General features: G+C 46.8%; 1 protein-coding gene across 1 annotated transcript in view; it reads left to right on the top strand.

Moving 5' to 3' along the window:
- SLC9A3R2 (SLC9A3 regulator 2) overlaps positions 1–20,845 on the top strand; it is a 69,700-nt gene that overhangs the window by 44,193 nt on the left and 4,662 nt on the right. The window contains exons 3-5 of the mRNA XM_044302865.1: positions 14,104–14,283; positions 19,079–19,235; positions 19,525–19,568. Coding sequence (XP_044158800.1) covers positions 14,104–14,283; positions 19,079–19,235; positions 19,525–19,568 — 381 coding nt within the window. The remainder of the gene's footprint in view (positions 1–14,103; positions 14,284–19,078; positions 19,236–19,524; positions 19,569–20,845) is intronic.

Below are 20,845 nucleotides of genomic sequence, written 5' to 3'. Positions count from 1 at the left end.
TATAACTACTATAATACTGCCTCCTATGTACAAGAATATAACTACTATAATACTGCTCCTATGTACAAGAATATAACTACTATAATACTGCTCCTATGTACAAGAATATAACTACTATAATACTGCCTGCTATGTACAAGAATATAACTACTATAATACTGCTCCTATGTACAGGAATATAACTATTATAATACTGCCCCTATGTACAGGAATATAACTACTATAATACTGCCTCCTATGTACAAGAATATAACTACTATAATACTGCCTCCTATGTACAAGAATATAACTACTATAATACTGCCTCCTATGTACAAGAATATAACTACTATAATACTGCTCCTATGTACAGGAATATAACTACTATAATACTGCCCCTATGTACAAGAATACAACTACTATAATACTGCTCCTATGTACAAGAATATAACTACTATGGGGGGCGGAGCCTGACAGCCGACCGGGACAGACGCATGTGAGAGAGCTCCTCTCCATGTGAGCCAGCAAACCAGTAAATTCTGCTATCTAGCCGTACAAGAATGGGCAAAGTAGGCAGATATATCCCCAGAGAAACACCAGAACGCTACAGGTTGGACAAAAATCCGCCAGAAATGGATAAATTCTTCCACAAGAGATCACCAGCCGCAAGTGCTGCTAAGATGGCGCCGCTTGAACAAGATGAGTGGCCACAAGACGCAGAAGGAGCGGAAGGCGTCTCTCCTGACACTGACACCCAGACCCGTGCGATTGCATCGGCACCCATCTCACGCCAGTTTATACAACAAGCTCTGACCACAGCACTGGCGCCGGTGATGCAGGAACTCACGGAGATTAAGAACGATGTGAAGCACATCGGGCACCGGGTGGACAAGTTGGAGCACAATCAGGCAGCCATATTAACTTTCGCTCATACCTTGGGCGACAACAGTGCAGCGATTGCCTCCTCGCTAGATACTGCTTTTGCTCTAATAGAAGACCAGGAAAATCGTAGCCGTCGGAAAAACATCAGGCTGCGTGGTCTCCCAGAGCTGGTGCCTCATGACGCACTACCAGAAGCGGCTGCCGCCATTTTCTCGGGCCTATTGGGAGCAGAGCGGGCTGCTGAGATTTGTGTGGAGCGAATCCACAGAGCGCTAAGGCCGAGGCCGAAAGACACAGACCCGCCTAGAGATGTAGTATGTGGTCTGCTACGATACATTGATACAGCTGCTATACTCAAAGCAGCCAGAGAGCAGAGGGAGCCGACGTATGAAGGAGCCAAGATCCTACTATATCAAGATCTAGCACCCTCGACCCTAAGCAAGAGGAGAATTCTGAGGCCACTAACAGAACATCTACGGGCGATCAAACTACCCTACAAGTGGCTATTTCCATTTGGACTAACTTTCTCTTCAGAGGGCAAGAGATGCACGATACGTGCCCCAGCGGACTTACCAGCAGCATGGTCCCTTCTTCAGACGCCTCCACTGGACATACCATCCTGGCTGCCGTCGGCTGACACAGGAGTTCCATTGCCTGACCTACCGGTGGAGCAGAAGTGGATCAGAGCAACGAATAAAAGGAAGCCCAACGTCAGGCCCTAAGCGATATACATGGTTTTTCAGCATTGCCTATGCTTACAGATGGCGATTGTTGGAAGCGGGAAGGCCGGCTAGGCCACACTATGGACGTTGATTTTTGATGCACCGCTCTGCAAGTATAATGTATAATTATCTATGTTTGCCTTTTTCATAGCCGTTAATGAGACGCCTAGCCGCCGCCTCGTGGTCGGGTCCTGGACGGGGCCTGGCTGTGATGCTGCGGATGGGCCGCTCCATGGCGGGCTGACGCAGTTAGTTGAATATAGACGCTGTGGTACCCCCTTTCCTGGTTTTGATCCGGGAATGTAGTCACTTATGTACATATTTACAGCATATATTGGTGCCTTGGGGTTAAGGTTTATTAGTCTCCCTATAGCATATGAACGGTGATATGGTGTGTTAGAGACAAAGTGTGGCCCTAGGGCCGGCCGGGCTAGGTTTTTACGCTGTTTAATATACTTGAGTCAGTTTGCTATGACTCATGGGACAGGTTGGCCTTCTCCCCCCGTACTGCCACCTGCCTTCAGTTCCTGATGGCACTCACCAGGGATCTACTGGCGCAGTCCTGGTGCAAGCGCCTTAGTACAGGCTGGCTTGGGCCATTCGCGCTTTGCCTTTTTCTGATGGGCTGCGCGTTAGGCACAAGTCACCCGACACACATGTTGGAGTTTTGCTCCACTTCTCAATTGTTTGTAGTGTTGTTTCTGTTAATGAGTTTCCCTGGTCACACACATGCATCAGATCCATTGCTCGCTCTAAAAAACCTAATCAGACGCTATAATGGCATTAATTAAATGTACGTCATTTAATGTCAGGGGGTTTAACACCCCGCAGAAGAGGTCACAAGTTATAAGGTTGATGAAGAAATTGCATACTGACATCTGTTTTCTGCAGGAATTGCACTTTAAGTCGGCGCATGCGCCTACCCTTCCCAGGACTTATTTTCGGCATTGGTTCACTAGTGAATATAGTAAGGCAGCTAGAGGTGTGGGCATTGCCATAGCTAAGAATGTCCCTTTTCAACTGATTTGTAAACAAGTAGACCCGGAAGGGCGCTATGTATTTGTGAAGGGTTCAATTGGTACCCAGGTAGTGACTCTTGCCAGCTTATATAGTCCTAACAGAGGTCAAGCAAAATGGCTCATTGGTACTCTGAAAACGTTTGCCTCCTTTGCAGAAGGGATAAGAATAATAGGGGGTGACTTAAATATGACGCTGAATCCCTTAATAGACACTTCAGATGGCATTTCACAATTAACTCAAATGGTCATAGGTAGGGTTAATAATTATCTTGCGGATGCCAACTTGGTGGATTCGTGGAGACTGCTTCACCCTGTTGACAAAGATTTCTCGTTCTTTTCAGCCCCACACAACACCTATAAGAGGCTGGACTATGTCCTGATCTCTGGCAGCTGTGCGGACAGGCTGGAGCGGTCCACCATTGAACCCATCACAGTTTCTGACCATGCCCCGGTGACGGCTTCACTCCAATTCCCAACTTTGCCGATCCACGCTAGACAATGGCGGTTAAATGAAACACTCTTAGACAAACAATCGGACCTCACTACCCTCACTCAGAAACTGACCTTGTTTTTTAGGGAGAATTGCACGGAAGGCATGCCGCTCACGACCGTCTGGGAGACGCACAAACAAGTCATGAGGGGGGAGCTCATTGCACTGGGCAGCAGAGTCAAAAAGGTCAGACAGGAGCACATCAATAGCCTGCTTAGGCAAATAGCTGATATTGAATCGCTACATAAGAGGTCTAGAGCCATAGATGCCAGAGAGAAGTTATCCGTCCTACGTAAACAGCTGTTGGATCACCTAAATGTAGGCTATGCGAAGACGTACCAGTACTCGCAATTTCGCTTTTATTCTCATGGAGATAAAGGCACGAAACTCATGTCCGCTTTGCTTAAACAAAAAAAGGACTCTATGTATATTGCAGGCATTGACACAAAAGATGGCACTACTCTGCATAAAACGTCAGATATAGCCACTGAGTTCCAAAAATTTTATAGCGATCTTTATGGGCTCCCAGATGGAGTGGCAGGATCCGCTGAGGGAAGGGATACCCTGATAGATAACTTCCTAAAACATCTGAAGCTGCCCACTTTAACCGAGGTAGAAGGTCAGGCTTTATTATCTCCTGTAACAGAGGAAGAAGTCACTAAGCTACTGGGTTCCATGCCGCTAGGGAAGAGCCCAGGACCAGACGGCTTCCCAGTGGGTTATTATAGAAAATTCTCTAAGGTACTGACTCCCTACTTGGCTGCCTGGTGCAATGAGCTTCTGAACGGATCCCAGCTACACAAGCAGTCCCTTGAGGCCACAGTCACTATCCTACCCAAACCAGGGAAGGACCCTAAATTATGTGGCAGCTACAGACCAATCTCGCTCCTAAACGTCGATATCAAGGTCTGGGCGAAACTTTTGGCTTCTAGGATAAGTGCTCTTCTCCCTAAACTTATAAACCCTGAACAAACAGGTTTTGTACCGGGCAGGGAAGGCAGCCACAATTCGTGCAGAATCCTGTCTATCATGCAGCTAGCTGTTAGGAAGAGAATTCCCCTGGTCCTGCTGGGTATAGATGCGGAGAAGGCCTTTGACCGGGTGAATTGGTCATACATGATGAGTACCTTACAAAAGTTCGGGTTTCCTCAACAATTCCGGAACGCTATCATGTCACTATATGGAGATCCAAGCGCCCGGATTAGGGTTAATGGCACTCTGTCACCTCCCTTCCCCATACGGAATGGGACGAGACAGGGTTGCCCGTTATCGCCTGCCCTATATATATTAGTGATGGAGACATTGCTCCAATCTATTCGGGAACATCCTGGTATCAAGGGCATTAAACTGGAGAACAGTTCTACAGAACACCTTAATGCAGCCTACGCAGACGACCTTTTGGTTATGGTGACTAACCCGGTCGAGGCCTTCCCGCATCTGATAGCCCTGTTCGAACAGTATGGACAGGTGTCCAACTTTAAAGTAAACCACACGAAATCGGAGGCAATGAATGTGTCGGCACCAGTTAGCCAGATTAGCCTACTTAAATCCAATACTCCCTTTATATGGCAAACGTCTCACCTGTCCTACCTGGGTATCAAAATTCCCTGTAAGCTGGATAAATTGTTCCAACTAAACTATGCTACATTACTGAAGGACATACAACAACAGTTGCACAACCTGCGTATTCCATATGTATCATGGATGGGCCGGAAGAATATGCTGAAAGCATTTATTATGCCTAAATTATTGTATACCATGCAGATGCTGCCTGTCTTTCTTCCCTCCTCCTTCTTTACGCAAATTAGACGACTCTTTAGCACGTTCCTTTGGAGGGGGGGGGGGAGCGAGACTGGCGCATCACATGTTAATACTGAGGAAGGCTCAAGGAGGGATGGCTTTACCAGATGCTTATCAGTATTATAGAGCCATACACTTGAAGAGATGGCTTTATATCCATGCCCCGTGGTCCAACACCCTGAGTAGAGAACTAGAGATAGCACAACTTGACAGGAAGCAGAGGGCGGGTTTATGGGGCCTGAACTCCTCTTCACTACACTCACATGTGCTGCTCAAAGGCACGGCAGCGGTGGTGAGACAACTAAACAAAGATAAATACTTGTTATCTGCTCCATCTTCACTGATGCCAGCTGACCTAGCTCCATTCCTAGTTAGACCCACTGCAGAAAATATATCGCCAGCGTGGAACAGATTGCAATCTTACACCATAACAGAATTCCTAGATGGGGCATCAAAGGCTCTTCATGACCAACACCCCATGAATAGCGTCTTATCAGCCTGCCATTTTCTGGACTCCATTGAGTTTAATTCGGTCAGCAAACCATTATTAAAAGATAGGAAGAGTAAAGCAGAAACCACTTGGTTTGAAAAGTTAATACATTTAGAGTCCCCCCCCAATAAACTAATATCTAAACTGTAACTGGCACTTAACGTCCAAAACCCTGTAGGGATCCCAAATTATATAAAAACCTGGGCCACAGAACTAGACTTGAAATTCTCGGAAACTGACATACTACGTATTCATGCCCACTCACATGGATTTTCCAGATGTGTGAGGGTACAAGAGCACTCATACAAGCTACTGACTCAATGGTACCAGACTCCGAAACAATTATTCATTAAAGGTCTCTGCACATCTGATCTGTGCTGGAGGTGTAAGGAGGCGAGTGGATCGCAAACCCATATATTTTGGTCGTGCCCAAAAATACGGGGATATTGGGAGGGAGTATCGGAGGTAATCAATGAAGTCATGAATAAAAACATTCGACTGTCACCAGAATTGGTGCTCCTCTGGCTTCCCACACCAGCCTTGTTTCCGTCCAAAGCGAGCTTACCTACACATCTAATACAAGCTGCGAGACTCCTAATACCACAAAAATGGCTCAGCGAGGAACCACCTACACTCTCACATTGGGAGACAAAGGTGGATCAGATATGTAGAATGGAGGAGCTAGCTGGCTGGGAAATCAGGAGGCACGAAAAATTCTTGAAAACATGGTCCCCATGGTTGACTTATAGGAACCAGAGGATGGGTTCTCAGGCCCAATAAGACGAAAGGCGATTAGTATAGTCTTCATATCATAGTTTCATACCGTGACCTTTAAAAATTGGAGCTGTCTACATAGCGTTCATAGGTAGAGTGCATATAAAAAGCATTTGAAATATGTGTGTACAGGAGGGTCTCCCCAAGGAGATCTCAACACCCAAGTTCCCTTCCCTCCACGTTGAGGGGTCACAGTCCATCCCCCCCTCCCCTCTTTACCCCCCTTTCTCCTGTTTAGAACGTTACCTCCTCCTCGCCTGTCGAAACTGTAAAGGTACACATAGGATCAATTTAAGAGCTCTAAGGGTCCCTCAGTGTTGTCTAACCTACGCAGGGGTACATGATGCTAATTTATGTTGGACACATATATGTGATTGCTCTGTGAGTTTAACAGGATCTTAGATACTTATGAACATGCATAACGGGTGCTATTTATGTTACAATTTTCGGCAACTCGACTGGATGTATTTTGTATTTGATCGCATGTATCACCTGTAACGAAGTGTACTGTCTATGTACTACTTGAGTTTGTCTGGCGACTTATGGAAATGGAATGCTCAGACAATGTTTTGATGGTTTTTACTGCATCAATAAAAAGAAATTTGACAAAGAATATAACTACTATAATACTGCCTCCTATGTACAAGAATATAACTACTATATTACTGCTCCTATGTACAAGACTATAACTACTATAATACTGCTCCTATGTACAAGAATATAACTACTATAATACTGCCTCCTATATACAAGAATATAACTACTATAATACTGCCTCCTATGTACAAGAATATAACTACTATAATACTGCTCACATGTGTTAGCCGGCAGATGGTGGTCTAGGATATAGCCATTGGTGACGGGGAGTTGCTTAGGCACACTACAGTACTAATTTGTGGCAATTAGTCGGCAGCCTGCCATCTGCGGGGTTAACTAGAAGCCAGGCTTACCATCCTCTGGTCTAAATTACAAGGCTGAGGGGATGAATGGAAATGATTGTGAGAAAGGGACGCTCCAGAGAGGGGCGCTGAGTGTTAGGGCTCGTTCACACGACCTTGTGAAGCCCGTGCTCGTGCTGTGGACTGCAAACTGCAGTCCGCAATGCACGGGCACAGTCCGTGGGGCAGCCGCATTCACTTGAATGGGTCCGCGATCCATCTGTTCCGCAAAAAGATAGAACTTGCTCTATCTTTTTGCGGTGCGGAGGAACCGAACCGAACCCCAGAAAGCACTCTGTAATGCTTCTGTAGTGTTCCGTGCTTCCATTCCGCATCTCCGGATTTGCGGACCCACTGAAGTGAATGTGTCTGTATCCGTGATGCGGAGTGCACACGGAACGGTGCCCGTGGATTGCAGATCCGCAAAACGGCAACGGGCAGCACACGTTCGTGTGAAAGAGGCCTTAATAGGAAGGGCTCCGCAAGGTCAATCAACTCTTTCCTTATATTTTTGCTGGCAGTCTGGCGGTGTAATGATTAACCCCATAACTGCTGGGAACGGAATCCACAGACAATTTTGATTTCTGTGCAGATGGCCTTTATATATTATATATAAAAATTCTCTTCCACCGGAACCTCCAAGAGGACAGCTCAAATGTAAGACAAAATATGGCGCTATACCTTTTCAGTGGCACAGAGTATTTCAGCAGAGGTGAGAAAACTTCTGCACAAACAGATTGGCCTCTGTTTCAAGCGCCTGAGCCTTGGTGTTCTGGATCTAGAGATTGGCTGATCTCCTCAGAACTTCGTCCATCCCGCAGGTTCTCACACCCCCAGCGCAGAGCACCGCAGGCCGCGGGCAGAGCGTGTGCCAGGGCTCTGCTTAGATATTCTGTGGGAGTGCGGCACTGGGAATGTTTCCCCTATGAATTGTACATTCCAGAAAAAGTCTATTAAAATACTCTGCATTCTCGTGAAATCTAACACCTCTCTTTAGAAATCTGCTCTTTTTTTTAAAGGTTTTTATGATTATTTTTAGATGTACATATCTTGTTCAGAAAGAAATCGAAGTCTTCTATACAGTTTTATTCGTAGTAGCTGCCATACTGATACAAAGAGCAAGAGAACAGCGCCACCTGGTGGCTACAATATCATGCAAAACCATATTATATGTATTTACTTTTTATACATTTGCTTGCAGGTGTCGGCTAGATTTCCAATACTCAAAGCCCAGTTGTCAGAATAGATAGGAGCATGCTGCCCCCAGATTTATTTTTTTGTTTTTTTTTTACGTCAGGCTTTACTTAATCCGACCAATGACTGAATGATCTTCCAAGTCGCGCCAATTTTTTTGGGCCAGAACTCTATTCGTTCCCTTCTTCTGCAGCTCATACATAATATTTGACTTGGCAGTGGGTGAAAAACTCCTCCCACTGATGAGACCCATCTGTTCTCTGTGTTCAGAGGGATCTAGGAGCAGCGGGGGCGTTCCCATTGCACCTAAAGGCTCTGCTCTCTCTGCAACTGCCGCGTCCTCTCCACTTTAAATGACAGGACCAGGCAGTGAATATGTCGTCACACCTGGTCCTGTCAATCAAAGTGCAGGGGGCGTTGCAGAGAAAGCAGAGCCTCAAGGTGTAATGGTAACGCCCCCGTTGCTCCTAGAGGCTCATTTGCATAAATTAAAAACTCATTTTTTTTTTTCAGCAATGCGGGCACATATGAACATGGGAGCAACACAGATGCCAAGAGCACATGTAACAGGTCATCCGGTGTCATAGGTACAAAACTGCTGACAGATGCCCTTTAAGTATCTTTCTCCGCCCTCTCAGATCCTTCCCTAGCCATGCTGGAGTGCTTCTTTAAGAAAGCTCAGTCTTCCACTACTGATGGCACTGACTGTACGTGTTGTCGTCTTGTCGGGCACCTACCTTGACTGATAATACAGTAGTCTTCTCATTATCTCTTACCTGATAACACTGTTAGTCAGGAGCTGATTTATCAGCAGCTTTACAATCTCCCTTCTTTATGGAGCCTCCACCTCATCTCAGGGAGCCAGGTTCCTCCGGCTGCCGTCTTGGCACACCCAGATTTCCTTGATACTTCTTTGTTGCCACATGAAACAGAGTTGTTTCTTTATTGAATAAATTCGTTCGACTCAGGTTACCGTTAGATTTTTCCACCGGAATTTAAAGGGGTATACCATACTACATCAGAAATGTCTGGAAATCACATTGGTGGAGATCCAAGTTTTGAATGCAGTGAAACGGGGGGGGGGGGGGGGGGGGGGGCATAGGACTTTGGCATTCACCTTTTTTAATCAAAGGATCAGATCACCTCTGATCACTTACGTAGCCATCAATGTATAAATCTGGAAAGCCCCTTTAAATCTAAGAAGGTGCTATTTACATGTTTTTAAAGGGGTATTCAGCTCACTAACAACCCCTATCCACTGACCGTGGGGGCTGACTGCTGGGACTCCTGTATCCGCATAGGACGGCACTTTGAGCACGCACCCTGCCGCTCCATTCATTCACTGGCGGAGAGAATGCATGGAGCGGTAGGGGGCATGCTCGACCGGCTGCTCCATTAGGTCCTCCGTTCTCAGAATTCAGTAACTTATTTCGGAGTAACTTGTAGTAATCGGAATACAACTATAATAGAGGAGGCCCTCTGTTCAGCATCCTCTCTGGATCGGGGAAGGGTAGAGCAGTTACAAAGAGCGTCTCTCTCTCTCTCTCTCTCTGGAGGACCCGTCCTTCCTGCAGTACACAGACCACCCATTGATTTGAACGTGCACTGTGCAATGTTCAGTTTCACCTGTGGTGGCGCTGCAGAGAAATTGAACACTTACTACAAGGTTACAGCCGATCGTTTGTGATCTGCTGATTATCAAGGAATTTTCCAAAGTAGAGAACCCCTTCGCTGCCTTGATTTTTGGAGGCATGATGGAATAGAGTAACTCCGCAACTGCTGTTTTATGACCTGCATCCATCAGGACATGCTGGGAGTTGTAGTAATGTTGTAATATAGAATATCTCTTGTGTTTTTTTTTTTTTTTTTTTGTAAATTTGGCAATTCTATGCGAGATCTAATGCATAACACAGAGCACAAATATATGGCCCCCCTGGGGAACTGATGAAATGCCGCATTCCTGTCTTTATGGGCAACACCTGGATCGGGGGGGGGGGGGGGGGTCTCCTTTAATACAGATAACCTTAATATTGGTTCCAGTCCTTGATCGCAAGTAACGTCAGCTGCAAGTCACATTATGCTGACTGATGGAGCTAATGGGTTAACCGCGTGTGGGGACTGACGTCAGCAGCCCTCGACATGCCATTTCCTCCGAATAGACAAACATGAGAAGTCAACTTTATGAGCGTGTGAACGTTTATGGCAGCATGTATGTCCGTTGCTGCGTATAGATTATCGGAAGCGAGGGCGAATGTCATTTATTAGCCGCCTCCTCAAAAGAGCCCTGGGAACCCCTATTTCACTTCAAAGCCCCGTTCACACAGGCGGAATTTGGTGTGGATTCTGCACCAAAAAGTGTCCGACAGCGGCATTTTTCTGACGGCACTGAATGTAGCCGCCGTTTATAGCTGCAAACACGCCCAGAAAGATGTTTTTTTTTTTTTTTTTTTGGCACGGTGTCCGGAATGGACGCCTATGGAAACCGTGGTGGGTGTCCATTAACACTGAAAAAGTGCAGGAGAAATCTCGATTTTGCATGTGAATGAGCCCTAAAGGGGTTGTCCAAGATTAGAAAAACGTGGCTGCAGTCTTCCATAAATAGCGCCCTCCCTCCGTTCACAGGTTGCATGTGGTACTGCAGCTCAGCCCCATAAACTTTGAAGGAGCTGAGCCGCAATACCCAACACAACCAAGGACAGGTGTGACGCTTTTTCTGAAAGATAGCCCTCCCAATGGTCAGACCCCCACGATCAGACTCTTATGCCCTATCCTGTGGAGAGGGGATACATTTAAAACTTGGCACAAATCCTTTAAATCGGCGCTTTGTAACCTGTGGCTGTCCAGCTGTTGTGCTAACTACAACCCCTAGGTGTCAGTGCATGCTGGGAGTTGTAGTTGTGCAACCGCTGCAGAGCCTCAGGCTGGAGAGCGCTGATTTGAAGCCTATTTAATCAATACGGCCTCCATTTTTACGATAGAAAGAAACCCCTTTAAGAACAGATTTAAAAGCAGCCCAACAAATAGATTCACCAAAAATGGCAGGATCCATCAACAGCAGTTTAATGCCATGTGGTTTTTATGTCGTCCAATGCAACAACAGGATAAGAATAGGCGATATAACCATGATCCATTCCATTTTAGGTCAGTGAGGATCAGTGCTGGTCAGGGCATGGGATCTAGTAGATCCCTTGCTCTGATGCGGGCACCCGTAGGGGTGATATCAGGCTGAAAACGAAGTGAAAGGAATGTGAAGATTGCAAATGGTTAAAGTGCTGTGCAGGTGGAGGGCGTCCTGCATTCTGCCTCAATCTGGTGTTTACTATGCAAAAAAAGGAATCGTGTCCAATGCAAATGATTGTTTGATGGGCACACAGAGGCCGGGTAGTCACCAGCGCGTGGATCGTATGTGCACCAGTATAGTTAGTTGCCCAGTGTCAGTAAAATTTATTTTGGGGCCCACCGTACCACTAAATTCAAATTTAATAAATCTATGAAGTTTTTTATGTTAACATAGGCTGGTTAAGGTGCTGTACACTGAATATATGTATGTAGTGCAGTAAGTCTACTGTGCTATGTGCCATTTGTGTAGACAGTGGGAGACTAGCAGGGGATGAATGGGAACTAAAAGTGGCCCTGGAAAAAATTGTTGGGTCCAAATTGATGGAAGGCAGGGCCAGCAATACTATATTGTGGCACATTATACCACCCCATCAGAGCCAAATACTGCAGTCCATCACAAAATACTGCCAGCAGCACAAAATTTATCCCAAAAACTTAAAATGGCCCGCCGTGAGGAGGGCCCAGGAGGCCCCCTGGGCATCGGCCACCGGGAAATTTCCTTGTAAGGGCTATGGCCAATCCTCCCTTGGAGACTAGGAGCCCACCTTGCTCAGGGGCCCACCGGGGGATTCACCTGTACCCCTGTGGGCCAGTCCGAGCCTGTAGGTGCCTGACCTGCCAGTAGTCAGGACTCCCTAAAAGAGCGGGCTTAGGTAAATTTGCATAAAAGGGGCATCTCTTGGCAGATCAGGGGTGGAGCTTTAAACGCCCAGCAGTTGGCAATAGAAATGACGGGACTCATCAACATATAGTGAATGAGAGTGACATTTTCAGTGTCGTGTCGCCCACTGTCCTTGGCTTGGGTCTTCTAGTAGTGGGCCATTCGCAAAAATTGTGGCCATTTTTATTTTTTTCTTATGAGAGTTTCCCTTTAAATGCTCTCTCGAAATGGTCCGCTGAAGGGAGGGCCCTCATGACTGTTTTAATGAAAGCTGTGTTAGGTGATCACTCTCAGCCAATCAGTCGAGGGATGGACCTCATTTGCATATAGTTTCAGCCTGCCACCTCAGGTCTCTGTCCGCGTGGCACATCCGGATAGCGGCCAGGCATAGATATCTGACTCCCCTGTGCGTAAATAAGCGTATAATTAGGGCTGAAGTAAACGGGATCCTGTCATGTAATGGGATTGTTGGAAGCTTACCGCAATTATCTGCTTTATGCCGTCTACGCTTATTACACAGCTAATCCGTGGTGGCTGCGGTAGTCACAGGGCGAACCAATGGTTTTAAAGGGTATCTCCACACCTGGTATCACAGGGACCCCACTGATGCCTGAAGAAAAGAGGCCCTGGTGCTTTGCAACGCACACCTTGGTATCGGACAGACTTCTCTTTTAGGCCTCGTGCACACAACCGTTTTTCGGGTCTGCATTGGAGCCGCAGTTTTTGCGGCTCGGGTGTGGACCCGTTCACTTCAATGGGGCCGCAAAAGATGCGGACAGCACTTTGTTCTGTCCGCATCTGTTGCTCGGTTCCGAGGCCCCGCAAAAAAAAAAAATAGCATGTCCTATTCTTGGCCGTTTTACGGACAAGAATAGGCATGTCTACAATGGGCCGCCCGTTCCGCAAATTGCAGACCGCAAAAAACGGCACAGTTGTGTGCATGAGGGGTGGTCATCTTTCCTGTCGATGGATGGGGAGAAGTGTTGTTCAGGGGAATTAGGAATTGATTAGGTTTATTAGGAGTCATCGGGTTCTCCAAAGCAGGAGACACTTTCCGAAATTATTCTCCAGTCTGTCCGATACCTGTCACCATCATACCCTCCAGTAAGACATATAGAAAGGGGCCAGTCTCCTGTCCATATACAGGGTTAGCAACCAGTCTGTTAAATTACTCATGCCATTTCATGACATCAAGCCCAGTTTGTATATGGGGTTGCCAGGTAAAAGGTTCCTTAGCAACCAGCCTATCAAATTACTCATGGCATTTCATGACAACAACCCTGTCTCTATATGGGGTTGTCAGGCAAAAAGTCCTTAGCAACCAGTCTGTCAAATTACTCAGGGCATCTCATAACAACCCCTGTCTTTATATGGGGTTGTCAGGCAAAACGTCCTTAGTAACCAGTGTGTCAGACTACCATGGGCGAAGATGTTTATCCCGTACAGTCCCCCCTGTGCAGTCGCCGCCTTCCTTCTGACAGACATGATGTATGATTTGTGGACATTTTTTGCATTGGTTGGTCATTTTTTATCCTCCAAACCAAGCCTGTCAGTTGTGTTTGCACTGGGACTCGTCCCACCAGATAATCTCCTCCGGCCATTACACGTGGTGACCTGGGTTGGTCACGGCAGTCGTTAAACCGAGCGTTGGCTTTCTGAACGACTGTAAATCTAAAATAGAAAGTTCACATAAAAGGAAGGCAAACATAGCCGAGCATTTTATGGAGCATTATAATTCTCAAGCTGGTCATACACACCTAGGAGCTGCACAGGGGACAGGAACATCATTCTAAAACCTTCTGTTTTATATTTCAGGACATGAATGGACAGATGAAGGAAAGATGTCCTCGGCTCTGTGTTTTAAAGAAAGGACCCAATGGCTACGGATTTAACCTTCACAGCGAGAAGTCTCGGCCTGGACAGTACATCCGCTCTGTAGACCCCGGTTCTCCAGCAGCCAAGGCCGGACTGAGACCACAGGACCGGCTGGTGGAGGTTAGTACTAAAATAGTCATTAAAGGGGCATTCCAGTTGGTTTAAGTTATCCCCTATCTATAGGATAGCGGATAAGTATTAGATCGTGGGGGTCCTACCACTGGGACCCGCACCAATCACGAGAACGGGGGCCTGTACCCCCTGAAATGAACGGAGCGGTCGTCAAGCATACGTGTGGCCGCTCCATTCTTTTATGGGGGTGTTCTGGAGAGAGTGGAGCGCTCAACTCTGCTATCTCTGGAACTCCCATGAAAGTGAATGGAGCGGCCACAGGCATGTGTGGGACCCCCACTGATCTCATAATTATCGGATAGGGGATAACTTCACCCAACCAGAATACCCCTTTATGGCGTAGGATATTGTGCCCTGTAATCATAGCTATAAGCGGGGGTGGCGTGACCGGTGTGACTGGGTAAGGCCTGGCAGACCTGGGCAGCCGGCATGTAACAGACGGGCACGTAGGTCGGTGTCAAAATGCGGACAAGATTAGGCATTTTCTATTATAGTGCCGGCAATGTGCGGTCCGCAAATTGCGGAATGCACATTTCTGGTGTCCGTGTTTTGCGGATCCGCAAAACACTTACGGACGTGTGAATGGACCCTTAATGTGAATATATTCTAAACAACATAGAGACACAGCGCACGTACATTGTAAACCCTGCCACTTATATCCAAACCAACGCCATAAGAGTGCCAGCCAGTGCAGAGACTAAACCCCACATGTACACTATTTACTGAACGTGCAAGATGGACCATATAAATGCACGGATATATGTAATATCAAGTACCAATACAATAAAAAAATAGACATATGGGACTAGCTGCAATTAAGCCGATGCTAATATTTACATATGGACAATAATATCTATTGAATGAATCACCGTCCAAAAACAGTTGCAACAAATCTGGCCACTTTTTATATTTTTATTTTTTATGCGTGAGATCCGCATGATATTTACCTGGGTCAACAATTAATGTACAATATTTTGATGTGTTTTTTTAATAATATTTTAATGAATGTTTATACAAATGGTGAATTAATTAAATACAGGTGACTTGTCGAGAGCCAGTCTCATTAATAGATTCGTTTTTACAAATAACTTACATAGGAAAACATTATTAGAAAGTGCAGCTGGCGCAGCGCCCCCTTGGCACAATGCTCAGGTACACGACGCTAATTTGGGCAGATAGGTATTCCAAAACATATACGCCCTGCAACATGCCATGGGTCACCCGATCTGCCTTCTTGTTGCCCGAGTCTGCTGAACCTTCAGTGCCCTCTGCCCGCTAGATCTGTCATCTCCCATTGTACGCCCGGCAAGCTCTGCCCTGCGAATCATGGGCCCTCCTGTATAATTGATGCGGGCGACGCAGCCATGCGAGTGGTAGACGGTAGCGTGCCAGTTGGGGGAGGGTCTTTTTTTTTGTTTATTTCTCCTTTTACCAGCGACAAACCAGCTGGGAGATTTGGGAACCCGATCCGTCCCCAGCACCTCGCAGACATTATGTACTGGAGCCTTCCATGCATATTTCATGCTGCTTTGTACGAGCGAGAGGATTCCCAGCGGACGTGCGCTCATCGAGGCTTGTAATCTTGTACCTGGAGCGAGGAGCCCACTCAGGGGTCCCGGACCCTGCAGGGAACTTCGTATGACACAGGCGTGTGTGGCTATTAGACACCTGTTTCCCAACATGCTTATCTGTCACAGGGGGATTACGGCTCAGTGCACGGCAGGCCGCCCGGTTAGGTTACCGGATTATAAATGTAAATGGGCCGTACGTAATTCTGTCCACGTCATAGCATTGACCCTTTCATTGCCAAAGGGGCTGTCGTTTTAGGTGTCATGTCTTCTCTTGACACAGTTCATCCACGTGGGTGCTGCAATGGACCGGATAAGCTTCTCCCAAGCCCATAGCATTGGTCACCGACTTGTGGTTCTCCAGCTATTGCAGAACTACAAGTCTCAGCATGCCCTGTGCCTAAGTGCACACTAAGTGCACTCAAGTGCATCTACAAATACCATCCTTTACGCCTACTTAGCAGCATTCGTTTTTGATCATTTAGGGCTGCAACCTCTGCACCATTTTCAGCCAAATTTCCCAGGATGGCCTCTGAAAATTTGTGACAGTCCATGCAAATTTGGGCCTGTCAACAACCATGCCAGTATCAAGCAGGTCCCCTATAGATCAGAGCATAATGACCCTCATTGGCTGTAAAGTAGTGGTCATGGGGGGCCGGGCTGTTTCTGGATTCTCTGCTGCATTCAGCCGCTTTTTAGTCTGAAGGTGTTGCCCTTTTAGTCCTTGTGGGATGCCACATCTTATATATTTGATGGCGGGCTGCTCTATAATTACCGCTCGCTTTACTGAACCCAGGCGGTGGAGTTCACGGGTGTTCGATTCCGGGTCAGGCTGCTTTGTACTACGTACGCCCCACCTATTCTTGGAGCGCCTGGCGACACCTGGTGGGCGTGCGGGAGGCGTCAGAGGGGGTCTGGATGGGGATGGGATAATTACTTGCAAAAGTCTGGGAATAATCTGAGGTGGGGGCAGAATAGAGAAGGGGAAGAAAGAAAAGTAGCAGGAGTGGGTGGGGGTGGGGGGACGACGGCGGAAGAATAGGTAGTAAAATAAAGGGGTGACGGCTCGGGGAGGGGAACACAAAGCTACGTGGCCCAGAAGAGAGCAAAGGCATTATTTCTGAGAGGAGAAAGTAGGAAGCGGTTGCCAGGGAACGAGGGAAAAGAGGCCTTGGTGTTTGTTTTCATGGCCGAGGGATCGGAGAAACAGAAAGGGTCCCTTTAACCCCTCCATTGCCGGCAGGGTGTAAGCACACAATTGCCTTCTTTTATGGTTCCCACACTCATTGTCAGACGGCGTGTCTGCATATTACACGGGTCAGTCTGCGGGTTCATAGCTCCACTTTCCAGGATATATTAGGAGATCGCTTAAGTAGCAGTTCCACAGTAAAAAGGAGCACAGTCCTGGATACGCGAATCCCCCGGTTTTATTTTCTGGTCACTCCTGCTCTAATACAGCAAACTGTTTCATAAATCTGACTTTGTGTCTCAGTTAATCACCCTTTTCAAGATCTCTGCTTGCGGACAGTGAAGGGAAACATTGGAGAAGATAAATTGTTACAGTCTTAGGTTCCAGTCACACGTCACACGTGTTTTGCGCACCGCACATTACCGGCACTCTCATAGAAAATGCCTTTTTGCGGACAAGAATAGGACATGTTCTATTTTTTTGCGGAACGGAAGTGCAGATCCGCAAATGCGGACAGCACATTCCGGCCCCATTGAAAATGAATGGGTCCGCACCTGTTCCGCAAAATTGCAAAACTGATGCGGACCCATTTTGCAGACGTGTGAATGGACTGTAAAAGGGGTTGTCCGAGTTATTTAAAAAACAAAGGCAAGGAAGCCATTGGAATAATCAAAGAGGTCCCGTCCCCTGTCCTGACAGGTCTGTTCTAGTAACTACTCGCATCCCCCATGTAATAACACATCTGCATCTAGTCTTATGACTCTATGTCGTGCCATTCCTCTATTATTCCTGCTAGAAGTTATGAATGAAATGCTGGCAGTTTGCAATGAAGGTTCGGCTGGGTTTTTACCAGTTGCGGAGGGGCAGATGTCCCTGCACAGTCTGATACTGTCAGCACTGATTGAATAATGTCAGACTGTGCAGGGGAACACCCACCCCCCCAAGTGGTAACGCCCAACTGGACCTTCATTGCAAACGTCTAGCAATTCATACATAACTTCTAGCAGGAATAATAGAGGAATGGCAAAACGCAAAATAGATGCTCCAAAATTATTACATGGGGAATGCAAGTAGTCACTTAAGCAGACGTGTCGGCAGAGGTGGACAGATGCTCTTTATAAACGTATACTCGCTGTCCTGGACCCTCTCCTTTTCTTACTCAATCACGTGGCTTACTTTACTTAAGATCAATATTTTGGACTACAATTTTGGTGCAAGATGGCACATTTTAAGACTCTTATACCCCCCACCCCCTTTTGAAATCTGTCAGTGAGGCACAAAAAGGGTCTAAAATATAAGTTGTTTTTTTTTGCCAAAAATGGAGACAGAATTCGGACATATTTAGTGGTTTCCATTCACTGACAGCCAGCATAGTTCTTTGTGAAAGTGATGGTCAAAGTCATCAATCTGAAAACGGAAAATGGAGTGAACTGCGCTAAATTAATCGCCACAACTGGAAAAACCTTGGACAATGGATCTTAATGATAGGACCCTTATGGAATAATATACTTGGCTGCGTCTTTACACGGCCTCAGGATTGGCAGGGTGAGAATATACGTCTGTGTGCTCCTGGGCGATATCACCCGCTCACTGTCAGTATATATACAGGCCCCTGGTACATACAATATATGTAGTGCAGCCCCAGTAGAGCTGAATTGCATGGCATGTCATTTGCTGGCACGGACCGCCATAACTAACATAGTTCTTCCCAATGGCCTGGTAACCTTTGGTCCCCTTTTCTAAAACTAAGGGGCCTCCTTTATCAAAACTGTCTTCTCAACCAATCACAGCTCATCTCTCATTTCTAACCCGTACTTGACAAAATGTAAGCTGAGCTCTGATTATGTTGCCCGTAGCAGCCAGTCAGTTTTGACAAATGTGGCCCAAAAATATCTTAAGTTGCCCATCGCCACCAATTAGATTCCACCTTTCATTTTTCACAGCTCCTTTGGAGAAACTAAGCCAGTTTTGATAGATCTCACCCTTCAATGTCCTAAAAATGACAGCTGTCTACCTCTCCCTGCAGGTAAACGGACAGAACGTGGACGGCGTGAAGCATTCTGAGGTGGTAGCGAACATAAAATCCAAAGACAACGAGACGACGTTACTGGTGGTGGATCAAGAAACAGAGGAATACTTCAAGAAGTTGGGGGTCACTCCGACCGAAGCTCACATCAAAGGAGGTACAGCCATATTGACTTGGACAATGGGCTTACCCATAGCAACTAATCAATGGAAAACGGTCATCTGATTGGTTGCCATGGTTACACTCCCCATAATTATAACATGTCATGTTACCTTCATTGCAGTCCGCTTGTCCTTTGCCATGCGATAAGTTGCAAGAAGTCGCTGACTGCGTCCCCCGCTCGCTGCCCTCATACACAGCCACGCAGTTCGTTGCCCCAGCATTGAGATTCCAAATTAAAAATTCCTCCTCTTTGTCCTTTCTAACATTGCAATCTTCCCTTTTAGGTGTAATCCCCCAGTCACTGACCAATGGAGTGAGCAAAACACAGGTCAGTATACACGGCATGATTAAAGATATCCTTTCAGAAAGGAGCCGCTCCTGACATGTCTGTTTTAGTAACTACTTACATTCCCCATCTAATAACAATTCTGGGACATCTATTTTTAGGACTATCTTATTATTATTATTATTAAAGTGCCATTCATTCCATAGCGCTGTACATATGATAAGCGGTGCACATACATAATACAGACAATTGCACTAAGCATGAACAAGACGAGTTACAACCTGGTACAGAAGGAGAGAGGGCCCTGTCCGTGAGGGCTTACAATCTACATTGTATGGGAGAAGGACACAGTAGGTGCGGGTGAAGCTGGTCATGGCGGTATAGAGGCAGCAGGGTCACTGATTGTAGGCTTGTCTGAAGAGGTGGGTTTTTAGGTTTCTTTTGAAGGATTCCACTGTAGGTGAGAGTCTGATATGTTGGGGTAGCGAGTTCCAGAGTGTGGGGGATGCACGGAAGAAATCTAGGAGTCGATTGTGGGAAGAGGTGATAAGAGGAGAGGAGAGGAGAGAAGGTGGTCTTGTGAGGATAGGAGATTGCGTGTGGGGATGTATCGGGAAAGTAGCTCAGAGCTGTAGGGAGGGGACAGGTTATGGACGGCCTTGTATGTGTTTGTTAGTACTTTGAACTGAATTTGCTGGGCAATGGGGAGCCAGTGAAGGGACTGGCAGAGGAGTAACAGGGTGAGAGGTGTATCAGTCGGGCAGCAGAGTTGAGGATAGATTGGAGGGGGTGCGAGAGTGCTAGAAGGAAGGCCACAGAGGAGGATGTTGCAGTAGTCTAGGCGGGAGATGATGAGGGCATGTACAAGCATTCGCAGATTCAAAGTTGAGGAAAGTGCGGATGCGGGAGATGTTTTTGAGTTGGAGGCGGCAGGTGGTGGAAAGGGCTTGGATGTGTGGTCGGAAGGAGAGGGCAGAATCCAAGGACACTCCAACGGACTTGGTTGACCGGGAAGAATGTGCAGGGTAGATAGGTCTGTTGGGGGGGGTTGAGCAAGATGGGGGAAAAGATGCTGAATTCTGTTTTATCCATGTTAAGTTTTAGAAAGTGAGAGGAGAAGAAGGAGGATATAGAAGATTGGCATTGTGGGATTCTGGATGGTAGGGTGGTGATGTCTGGACCAGAGAGGTAGATTTGTGTGTCGTCAGCATAAGAGTGATACTGAAAGCCATGGGACTCTATGAGCTGTCCCAGGCCGAGGGTGTAGATAGAGAAGAGCAGGGGTCCTAGGACAGAGCCTTGCGGGACACCAACAGAGA

This window comes from Bufo gargarizans, chromosome 8 (assembly GCF_014858855.1).
Source record: "Bufo gargarizans isolate SCDJY-AF-19 chromosome 8, ASM1485885v1, whole genome shotgun sequence".
Classification (NCBI taxonomy): Eukaryota; Metazoa; Chordata; class Amphibia; order Anura; family Bufonidae; genus Bufo; species Bufo gargarizans.
The sequence above is the reverse complement of the archived record's forward strand: the minus strand, read 5'-3'. Positions and strand labels throughout refer to the sequence as shown.